This window comes from Raphanus sativus, unplaced genomic scaffold, assembly GCF_000801105.2.
Source record: "Raphanus sativus cultivar WK10039 unplaced genomic scaffold, ASM80110v3 Scaffold2528, whole genome shotgun sequence".
In the NCBI taxonomy this organism is placed as follows: domain Eukaryota; kingdom Viridiplantae; phylum Streptophyta; class Magnoliopsida; order Brassicales; family Brassicaceae; genus Raphanus; species Raphanus sativus.
Window position 1 is genome coordinate 1 of NW_026617836.1, and position 12,287 is coordinate 12,287.

Sequence of the window (12,287 nt, forward strand, 5' to 3'; positions counted from 1 at the left end):
ATATATATAAGTAATAAATCTATTTCGAATACATTTGGGTATCCGAAATACTTCGATTCGGATCGGATTCGGTTTCGTTCTCCAAATACCAATTTGAATAATTTGGATAGTTAATCAATTTCAGGTTCGGGTTTGGTACTTTTTTTGGATCGGATCGGTTCGATTTTTTGGATTCGAGTTTTTTGTCCAACTAATATATTGACATGAAAAATAAATAGCAACTTATTTTATAAAAAAATATACCTGCACGGGCGTGCAGATCAAAATCTAGTTGTGTATTGTTTCAGGGTGAACAAGCTTAGGGATCTTTCCTCAGGGAGGAAGGGACAAAATCATTATGACCATTGAAAAAACAATTGCAGATTACACATTTATTCCAGCAGGTATGTGAGACTCTTGATCATATATTTTCGAGTTATATTTCATTTAGTATTGTGGTTAAAATGATCTGGAATGTGCAGATCATGGAATACCCAAAAATCTCCGCTAAGAACCTTCCATTAACATGCTCCCCACAATTTTCACCAATATTTGGACCCCATATATTCAACACAAAGTAGTAACATTGAGCATAAGGAGTATATACATATATTTATAAGGAGCTGAGTGTTCATATATTTTGTTCTTTATATTTTTAATTTGGTTCTTCTTAATAGATTTTTTTTTCATAGACATAATCAGTATATTTACAATTCCAACTATTTAAATTAAAAAAATTGGAAAAAACATATTTTTGAAAAATTAGCCTTAGGCCTCTAAAACTGACGGCACTGCCTCTGTGGAGCCAAACATTGAGGCATCTATCATTGCTGTGTTTTTCTTGAAGCAAGAAACGCGCAATGAGAAGGTACTTTGCTGAAGTAGGAATATGGAAGTCCATGTTTCAAATTCTTCATTGACGCTAGCTTTCTGCGTTCTATGGCCTCTGGTGTCACCATCATGAGGGAGACCTGAGACGCTGAATATATCTCTCATTTAAACAGGAACCAATATGCAGTTCAAGATGGCTATAACAGCCTTCTCTTCAGATCTACATTTTGTGAAACTGCTAAGTCATCAAGTGGTTCACAAAGGTAGTGAAAAGTTTTTCAAATCTCCTAGTGACCCTACAGAAAGGTTTGAACACAGCACTGTTTGACACACGCAAACAAAAACAGCATCAGAAAACATTAAAGGGTAGAGCAAGCAAAAAAAGGGAGGTAAGGAGGTTATACTATAGCCCTTATCCAGGAAATGCAGAGTTCTGTTTCCGGTTAACTAGATTTTTCAAGAAGTTTCTCCTCAGAATACACAGGAAAATAAAGAGGTAGAGGGTTTGTGTATCCCATGTTGATTAATACACATCTGGTGGCAGTTTACTGATAAGTATTATACCAAGTTGAGGCATCTTCGAAACTGAATACAGATTGAAAAGAAACTGCAAAATCATTGTGCCACTTCCCCACTTTTGTAACACAGGAAGATAAACAAAGAGTCTCTCTTCCTCTTCTCCAGAAGTCAACGAGCTCTCCGCTCTCTAAACAATCCCTATTTCTGTAATATCCAACTACAGTCAATGAGCTAACTGCTTTAAAGAGCAGAGAGCTCAGTCAACAAAGCCACTCTCTTCCTCTTAACTCACCAAAAAAACCTCTTTACCTCTCTCTCTCTCTGTTCCAAATAACTCAGCAGCAATCTCAATTAGAAAAGAAAAAAACTTGTAACTTAGAACCTTCACTTTCAGATTCAAGTCATGCTTTCTCTGGATCAGATTCTGACAAGATTTGAAACAGTGGAGAATAAACTTTGAACTTTATTCGACAAGATTCCGGTTACGAGACTAAAGTTGTGAACCCAAGGGAGAAAACAAGACTTCATTTTTGTAAGTAAGAAAGGAGATTTTGTTGAGACTGTCGCTCAGGTTGTAGGCAAAGTGTATCTTCTCTGCTTTACTGAATGTAGTTGCAACTTGCAAGAGACCACAACTCACTGATTAGCACCAAAACTAATCTCAACCGGTGAATTGCATCTTTTTCATACCAAAGAGACACACAAATTGGTAACTTTTTTTGCATCCTTTCAAGCAGGTATGTTATGTTAGTTATACCGTCATTACTAGAAAGATAACTAAGTTAACTACTCAAAATAATCCGACAGATTTGCTGAAAGTGTGCCACTTTTTAAAGCTTCTGCCTGATTGGTGATTGGTTTCATCAGACTTTTTAGTATCTTATTCACAATGATAACGTATTGAAACTATTCTTGCAAAGAAGAGAAGAGGAAAATGTTGCCAAGAACAAGCAAATTATCTTTCACATAAAACAGTTTCTTGCGTTTAAAGCAAAGAATAATAAAACCAATACTATCGAGAGGTTTTACTTAGAGAGAACACTCAAGACAACGCACCAATCCATTCTCATTGCACTTGGAACACCGCTTGAACATTCCATGTTTCCCCTCGAACACTTTGGTGCTACCATCACAGTTACTACAAGGCACAAACCTGGCATCACCACAGCACCTGCATGCCCCCAAGGATTCACAAGCAGGGAAACCTTTCAACATCTCAGCTAGCTCACCGCTATCGTTTAGCTTCATAATCTCCTCTACACCACCAACGTGGCTTCCTCCGATGAACACCTGAGGCAAGCAAACCGGTTTCTCGGCATCTCCTCCGAGAATAATGCTTTGAAGCTCTTTCCTAAATTTCGAATCCATGGAGATGTCACGCTCGTCTACGTTCACTTGAAACCCTCTCAGTATCATTCTAACGCAACAGCAATCCTCGTGCGTCTTTCGAATCCCTCTGAGGGTTGTGAAGTAGAGCACAATCTTGTCTTCTGCTCTGGCCTGTGCACTAGAAGACACAGCTTTCTTGTGAGAAGAGACAAGGCTAGGATCGGCTAAACCAGACGAGAGTGATTCTTCAGACAAATGCTTCCGAAGAGGTTGCTTTGGTTTATAAGACAGCGGTACCCAACCTTCTTCTTCTTCTTCCTCTTGTTCGATTCTCACGAGTTCGTAAGATTCGTCGTCCAAGCCGTCCATAAGCTCCCACGTATTGATGACTGAGTCAGGAGAGAGCGAGTCGCGTGAGACGGTTTTGGATCCGTCGAGATCAACGAGGAGGAGAGAACCGTATGTGGTTGATGTGAGGTGGTGAGTGTCGCCTCTTCTTGTCGGTGGAGAAGTAGAAGCGGTTTTCGAAGGAGAAGAACCCATTTTTGAGGTTTAAAAGTTTGTTTCTGGGTTCTTGATTGTCTATGGCAGTTGGAGAAGGAAGGAAGATGGTGAAAATATTTAATGGCGGAAGAAAGATGGTGATGTTGATTTTCCACGACCAATCTTCGATTTGATTTTGATTCTGTAAGTTGGGCAAAATATTTTTATAATCTGATTTGTTAAGATTAAAGGCAATAACATAAAAGAAATTAAAATAAATTGCCATTTTCACGTAACCGCAATCTTTATCATTTTTATTAGTAATAATTCCTAAACCAACAGGAGGAAGAAAAATAGAAAAAATCGTTAGATAAAATATTGACATACCATTTTCAAAAGATTTTACGATAAATATGCTGAAAAAGAAAATATTATCAGTTACATTTAGATTATATTCTTGCGTTTCAATAATTTCCTTCATACTAAAATTTAAATCATGGAAAATGTATTTAATTTCTTTTGTTAAAGTATGAAACCAAATGATTGAGTACCATAACTATAATATCATAATAAACCAAGTTAAAGAAATTGAGTACTTCTCAGTACACAAGATATATATATTTTTTTAAAATATAGTACTATATAAAATTAGTGATTCAAATAATAAATTTCAAGATACGACCTCGACGGAGTATTAAGAAAAAATTACTCTTTAAGTCATTTTATGACTTTGCTATTACACCTAAAACTACATTGCATTTGAGACATATATTATTATGTGTGAAAGACACCAATACCCTTTATTCAGAGACCAAATCATCTTTCTCTTTAACCTTTAGTCATCCAAACAATGGTATTTCTCCTCTAATTTTCCTTTTACCAAATCACGAATCCTAATTCTGCATAAAAATTCAAATTTCAGATGTTTACAGAGGCACAAAGACTAAGAACCCTAAGACAGAAACATCTTCATGTTTTCTCTCTCCACAATCACCACCACCATGCTCAGAGTTGTTTTTTCATATGGTCATTCTTCCAAACTGGGTTTTTCTTCTTTGATTCCACGGCCTTTTTCAGTTGTATCTCAGCCTCGCTCTCATCTCCATCTCCCTTCTCATCATTTTGATATTGCATCTCACTGAAATTAAATATCAGATTGTTATGCTCCCTTATACTATTTCCTATTTGTTGCGATTCTAGTTCCATCTCGAGTTTCTCCAAACCTCTGTACTGGTTCCAGGTTCGTTTTCCCTTCTCTATGTTTCTATCTTACGACAATTCTCATTATCTTTGTTTCTTACTATTGTTGTGTCGATGAGGTGGATGTTTACAGCGTAAAGCTTGTCCTTTTTTTTTTGTTTTTCATCTTTTAGATATGCGAAATTTTCATATGGGTTCTGATTGAACATGATCAGTGGATTTCGCATGGACATTAGAAGCAAAGCCAGAGTAAACTGATACTTTGTTTCATCCAAACCCGAGTGAATATGGAAGGTTCTGCTCCTTCGAAGTGTGTAAGATTATATTTGACTGTCGTGTGGTGGTCATATTGTCTCTAGTATCATGTGTTCTTTGCATCCATGCTTCCGTAAATGCAACATTGTCCACAAATCTTTGTCCAAACAATCTTAAAGTAACGACAGCTATGGCGACGAAGCTGTTTTCTCCAGCGTTGTCTTGTCCATGGATACTTCAAGAGATGTAGTACTCCACGATACTGTGAGACGAAACAAAACGAAACAGAGTATCCCCTGTCACTGCCATGGTTGTGGAGCCTCTTAATGCTGCGATTCAGATTCATCAATCATGTAAGCTCATTTAGAAGAAAGTTTTGAGGTTTTTGATATGGTTTTAGTTTAGTAGGCTGTGTTCACACATTTTTTCAAGAAATCCTGTCCACAATACATCTTGTCCACAATACCTTGAACATATGTTTCCCTTGATTAAAAGCTTAATGAAGATGAAGAGTTGATTTTTATGGCTTACTAGTTACTACTAATACATCTTATACAGAGATGCTTCATTGATTAATTTATTTAATGTGTTTAGAGATTGAGTAAGCTCAATTTTGATGGTTTCATTTGTTTGTTTTGAAGAAGACAGTAGAAAGCACCGAGAAGACAATCTTGCTCCAGTTTTGATTGTTTCGTTTGTTTGTTTTGAAGAAGACAGTAGAACATATGTTTCTCTATTTTCTATATCTATGTCCACAATTTTTTTTACAAAATCTTGTCCACAACTTTCGGTTTTCTATCCATATATTTTTCATATTTTATGTCCATGTCCACAATTTTTTTCGTTTTTTGTCCAATAACATAGTTTGTATTGAGATGTACTAAATAGTTAATATGAGCCGTTAGATTGATATTCTTTTTTATGATCGTGTGGTCCTTATTATAGCACAAAGAGAAAGAGAGTACAAAGTCTCTCGGTTCATCTCAATAAGGGAAACATTGTCAACAAAGTCTCTCAATTTCAGTGATTGTGTGTCATAAGTGGAAAGTGACTATAGATGTAACGATAACTCAAAATGTGATCTATTATGTAATCAACTCATCTTGCTTAATTTCTTAATCTTGCTTGATTAATTTTGTCAATTTCATATGTGCACATAACTTTTTAGTTTATTGACATGGTGTTATGCTGTCTGGTACAATTAAATGACTTATTTATCGTTGACAAAAGAAAATGACTTATTGCGAAAACAAAAATGTGAGGGTTTAAAGGTGGCAAGCCTGTACCAGAAGTTGACCACAGTCATATGACCATCTAGAGAGAAGCTCCATCAACACATTCACTCATCCAACTTGTACAATGGCTTTATAATACAAAATAAATTAAAAAACTACAATGTTAACTAGAGAGCAAAAGTTTTAATAACTCTTTAAAAGGGGACGACTTTACCTTATATGCGTCTCCAAGAGAGAGATGCCACAGTGCACCAGCAGCTTCCTGAGCCACAAGTCTACTCCTAGACTTTGATAAACCAAGAAGAACATCAACCCCTCCTTCTTGCAACAGACTTTGCAGCATTATCATGTAAAGACAGGTTTGGAATAGCCCTTGCAGCTTCTGACTGGAAACTTTCTTTCCAAGATTTAGCAAACTTTAACAGAATTGGGATGCCTCCATTACACATAACTGATATGCTAACATTGTCATCACCCATATGGATGAAAGATTCAAGACCTATGGCTGCGCTCTCTTGGACATCCTCTTGTGAGCTTTGCATTAGCCTGAGAAACAACTTAGGTCCATGATTATGCCAGAAAGTGTTCAGTCCAATTAAGTTTTTTTCTGCCAAATGTAGAAGCGTTCGAGAAAGGTTCCACTCAAGCCAACGCATTGTATCCTTCGGCATCTTCGAGTTATCTTCAAATAATAGAGAAAAGCCATCCTGTTTAAAGTATTGTTAAACTTAGCAATCAAGATCTTTCCTTTGAATTCATCAGGGTCGAATCTGCAACATTTTCAAGCATAGTGCAGTTTAAAGCACACACAACTTTCAATCTTTGAGATGATGTCAACAGCCTTGAACCGCCACATGGTCAATGCTGGTTCTCGAGACGTCCAAACAGGTTAAGTTCGGAAGCTTCTCCCAACTCTCACTTGCAACTCTCCAGTTAATGTTTGACGTCCCAGTGACAGCAAGGTAGCGAAGAGATACCACTTCTCCAAGTGCTTCTTCGTTGATGTTCAGACAATCTAGGAATCCAACATCACTGAGCTGTGGACAATGCTGGGCCAAAGATATAATCACCTCGGAGCTAACATCTCTCATTCCAGAGAGACAAAGCGATTTAAGTTTAGGACAACAAATGGCTCTCTCCGAAGCCTGGTCCAAGCTGGACGCTCTCAAGATCTTTGTGGCGTATAACGATCATAGAAAATGTAGCATCTGTTACGTTCTCACAACCTTCGCCGCTTATCTCACGCAGCTTCCTTGCTTTGAGAATAACCAAGGCAGCATGAGAGTCAAGGCCATTAAACCTAACCTTCTAAAGTTCAGCACACCTATTTGCCAGAGAAGCTGCTGCTCAATGGTCAAACCTGTGAGCGCGAAGATCCAAGGAATTCCACAGATAAGGAGAAGCGCCGAGGCTTCTCCATGTCGCACAGGTAGATGCTAAGCTAGCTCGGTTACGGCTGTCCAGTAGAGTAAACACGTAAAGCATCAGGTCGTAAGTCAAACTAGTCCAATCCTTAGACCCTCGAACCTCTGGTGCTACATCTTCATCAAATCTCCGACGCACCACCCTACGATTCATATCCTCACCATCTTCCTCAACTCTCTGACGTACCCTAGGATTCATATTCTTGATCAGATGTATATACTCTACTACATAGTCCTCTTGCAGCTACTCAGCTTACAAAACTCAAAACCTGTAGAAAAATGAAAGCAAATTTAGATACACAATGTTTCCAAAACTAGAATCTAACTGCTAATACAATAGATCAGCGTTCTAAAAATCGGTTTAGGCAGTACATTAAGCAAAAAAAGATTTGTATCCTAAAGTTTTTATCACAAAAAAATTACATAGTTCAAAAGAATATTCGGATTAGGCGAGGCAAAATCAGATTTAGAGAATACTATTGTTATTGATTTTTTTTTTTAAATCGAGAAGTTAAAAAAAAAATCGGTCCCTAACTAATAATATTCTGCAATAATTACAGAATATCAATTTGTTGAACATTGCAACCAGAAAAAATACTCAACAAACAAATACAGTGGTTATAAGAACAAAACCTATCAAATAGATATGCAATAAAGGGACTTAGAGGACCAAAAAACCATGTCATTTGTATTCAAATTCAATACCGAGTCATAATCAAAACACGCTATCAAGCAAATAGACCAGAAAACTATTTTAAGATCATCAAAAATGAAAAGAGAATAATCAAAACAAGTTAAATAATCACCTCTGTAACAAAAGAGAAGGACTTTATCTTCCTTTATTCTGAGAAACAGAGAAAGAATAAAGAAGACTGTGAGGACTTGGTAATGAAGGTGAAGAGAGAGAGAGAGAGAGAGAGAGAGAGAGAGAGAGAGAGAGAGAGAGAGAGAGAGAGAGAGAGAGAGAGAGACGAAAAGAGAGCTTATACAAGAGCAGTTGTATTTGTAAGAGAAATATTTATTACCTCCTTGGCACGGTACATTTATATAGAATCTACCAGTCAACACAATAACTCCACTTCTTCTTCTAAACATTTAAAAGTATTATAAGATATTTTCATTGTTTTAAAAAAGAGAAGCTTTTTTGCCAAATATTGCTATTTTCTTTCAATTGTTTTGGTAGATAGCATTGTCTGCACTTAAAATAAGATATTTTATGATAAATTAGTATCTAATTTCAATTAATATATAACTATTTTAATAAAAGTTTCCCACTTAATTAACAGTATTTTAAAATCTTAATGTTGGTTAGTTTTGCACGTTGTTAACGACTTACTTTAAAAATTTAATGTTAGTTAGCGTTGCGCGTTACCGGATTTTAAACTCTTAGTTCTGCATGCTGTTAACAGATTATTTTAAAAATTTAATATCTTTTAGTGAATATAGTAATTATGTAAAAATGTTTTTAGTTTAAAATTATAAAATCTAACTAATGCAAAGATTCGTTTTAGAGATTTGTAAAGATATGAACTAAAGGTTGTTGGCATATTCATAATATCTTTTTAAGTAGTATTTTCATTAATTTTGTAATGTATATCCATACACATTAATCTCTTTAGTGAATACATAGTATTTTCATTAATTTTTAAATAGTACGTGTAGATTTGTTTATTGATTGTAGCTAAATTTTAAGTAGTATTTTCATTAATTGTAGCCAAATTTTTCATAGTATTTTCATTAATTTGAAAATTTTTGGATGAACAAAAAAAAGTCAATACATAGTATTTTCATTAATTTTTAAATAGTATGTGTAGATTTGTTTATTGATTGTAGCTAAATTTTAAATGTCTATACATACAAAATCTCTTAATATAAAAATTTTGGTATATAATTACTATTTAATTTTTTCATTAGTTATAGCTAATTAATTTTTAACGGTAATAACACATATGGTAAGTAAGATATGAGAGACATATGTCTTGTGCTTTTAGTAATTAAGATTTTCTCACTTTTAATAAATGCTTTATGTTTCTTAAATAATGTAAGACGACTATTTGTTTTCTGTGAAAATGAAAATAATCATAAACTATGAATGACAGACATGTGTTCTATACCAAAGAGGGGATTTCTTCTTTAACAGTTAACACCTTATTCACAAGATTGACTCGTAACTCATGCTTTAAAGTAAAATCCAAAAATATGTAACAAAGTAGAAAAAGAGACCAAATACTAAAACTGAATCACATACTATACACATTCTTTTACGAGAAAGAAAAGCAAAAATACAAGAGAAAGAGGCACCTGGTTGGTTGCCACTAATAACAAATATTGTATTCTTTTCTAACTCTTCACTTTCTATTAACGGAATATAAATTAAAAATAGGAAAGGATATTGTTCGTTTATGTATTTTAATTCATTTAAAATTTATATTAAGATTTATAAAGTCAAGAAAGATTATTTTAATTAATTTTTACGAATCCAGAGATTTTTTTAATTTAGGTATTTATATTTTAAACTTAGTAGTCGATTCAAATATATTGAAATCAAATTTATTAACAAATCTGTATGACTAATACTTGATTTATGACTAATTCTTGATTTGAATTAAATCTTGTAAATCATAAAAAAGTTAACACCTTTGCAAATATATTATCTTGGTTTTAATTAAAATTTACAAATATATTAAATCTAGTAGTCAATTCAAATCTATTAAAATCAAATTTATTAACAAATCCGTATGACTAATACTTGATTTATGACTAGTTGATTTGAATTAATTTTTGTAAATCATAAAACAAATAACACCATTTTCAAATCTATTATATTGTATTTATTAATGTTACAAATCCAAAGATTTTATATCAATTAATTAATGGTTAAACCACTTCTCCAAGTGCTTTTTTCGCTGATGTTCAGACAATCTAGGAATCCAACATCACTGAGCTGGGAGCAAAGCTGGGCCAAAGATGTATTCGCTTCGCTAACGTTTCTCATTCCACAGACACAAAGTGTTTTAAGTTATAGCTAATTAATTTTTAACAGTAATAATGAATATGGTAAGTAAGATAAACATATGTCTTGAGTCCTTACTAATTAAGATTTTCTCACAATTAATTAATGATTTTGGATGTTTCTTAAACAATTTAGGACTACTATTTTTTTTTGAAAATAACAATAATCATAAACAATGAATAACAAACATGTGTTATATACCGAAACAGAGGTTTCTTCTTTAATAGTTAAGAATTTATTCAAAAGATTGACTTGTAACTCATGCTTTACAGTAAAATCCAAAAAGATGTAACAAAGTAAAAAAAAGAGACCAAAGTACTAAAGCTAAATCACATACCACACACATTCCTTTACGAGTAAGAAAAGTAAAAATACAAGAGAAAGAGGTACCTAGTTGGCTGCTATTAATAACAAAACCTCTTTCCAACCCTTTAATTTACATTTAAGGGAATATAAACTAAAGATAGGAACACATATATTGTTTGTTTATGAATTTTAATTGATATAAGAATTTATATTATGATTTATAAAATTAAGGAAAATTTACTGATTTTCAAATCTATTATGTTAGTTTAATTAATGTTGACAAATCCAAAGATTTATCTCGAATTTGAGTATTTATATTTTGAACTAATTAGTCAATTCAAATCTACTGAAATCAAATTTATTAACAAATCTTTATGACTAATTCTTGATTTAAATTAAATTACGTAAATTTTTAAACAAATAACACCATTTTAAAATCTATTATGTTTGGTTTAATTAATGTTTACAATCCATATATTTTATTTCGAGTTTGAGTATTTATATTTTAAACTTAGTAGTCAATTCAAATCTATTGAAATCAAATTTATTAACAAATCTGTATGACTAATACTTGATTTATGGCTAATTCTTGATTAGAATTAAATTTTATAAATAGCATCATTTTTAACTCTGTTATGTTCATTTTGTTACATCCCTAGATTTTATTTCAAACTTGAGTATTTATATTTTAAACTTGGTAGTCAATTCAAATCTATTGAAATCAACTTTATTAACAAATCTGTATGAATAATACTTGATTTATGAATCATTTTTATTTGAATATAAATTTGTAAAATGTAAATAAATAAAACATCAAATCTATTATGTTTTACAATCAATAGGTTTATTTCAAATTTGAGTAACTATATTTTAAAATTAGTAGTCAATTAAACTCTATTTAAATCAAATTTATTAACAAATCCGTAAGACTGATACTTGATTTATGAAAAATTCTTTATTTGAATTAAATTTTGTAAATCATAAAATAAATAACACCATTTTCAAAATTTTTATGTTTGTTTTAATTAATGTTTACAATATGGAGATTTTTTTTTGAATTTGAGTTTTTATATTTTAAACTTAGTATTCAATTCAAATCTATTGAAATCAAATTTATTAGCAAATTCATATGACTAATACTTGATTTATGACTTATTCTTGATTTGAATTAATGTTGTATCTTCATTGTAAAGAAAACAAAAATGTTAATAAAGTGTTTTGATTCATTTATTTACTGAGTGTGTGTATATATATACAGATATAACTTTAACATTAATTATATAAACTATCTAAATTAATAATTTTAAATGATATAATTATTAAAATAATTTTCAAAATTAGTATTAATTTTTACATTATTTATTAATAAATAATTAAAATTAATTATTCGAATTGATAAAAATAACAACACCATTTAAAAACTGATATAAATTTGCATCATTTTAGTAACTGATATATATTGACATCATTTATAATAATTGATTCAACTATTTTACAATTTACATCATTTATCATTGAAATGATTATATTATTTGCATCACCACTTTCAGAGTCATTTATTTAAGTGATGCAAATTTACTTTACATCATTTATAATTTATAGAAAAATACAAAATAAATTCTGACAGATAAATATTTTTGTAGTAATAATACTTTTTATGAAAAATTATTGATTTAGATTAAATTTTGTTAATCGTAAAAAAGAATAACATCA

At 32.1% G+C, this 12,287-nt stretch overlaps 1 protein-coding gene, 1 long non-coding RNA gene and 1 pseudogene across 2 annotated transcripts; 1 reads left to right on the top strand and 2 right to left on the bottom strand.

Annotated features, from left to right (window-relative positions):
* Positions 1-2,248: 2,248 nt before the first annotated feature.
* On the bottom strand, positions 2,249-3,341 carry LOC130505724 (uncharacterized protein At5g39865-like). The gene has a single exon (XM_057000318.1). The coding sequence runs from the start codon at positions 3,199-3,201 to the stop codon at positions 2,359-2,361; it is 843 nt and encodes a 280-aa protein (XP_056856298.1). The 5' UTR covers positions 3,202-3,341; the 3' UTR covers positions 2,249-2,358.
* Positions 3,342-4,045: 704 nt separating this feature from the next.
* LOC130505722 (uncharacterized) lies at positions 4,046-5,126 on the top strand. The gene is made up of 2 exons (XR_008941791.1): positions 4,046-4,381; positions 4,515-5,126. It is a non-coding gene; the product is annotated as an uncharacterized LOC130505722 (long non-coding RNA).
* Positions 5,127-5,861: 735 nt separating this feature from the next.
* LOC130505723 (protein ARABIDILLO 2-like) lies at positions 5,862-7,454 on the bottom strand (annotated as a pseudogene).
* Between the last annotated feature and the right edge of the window lie 4,833 nt (positions 7,455-12,287).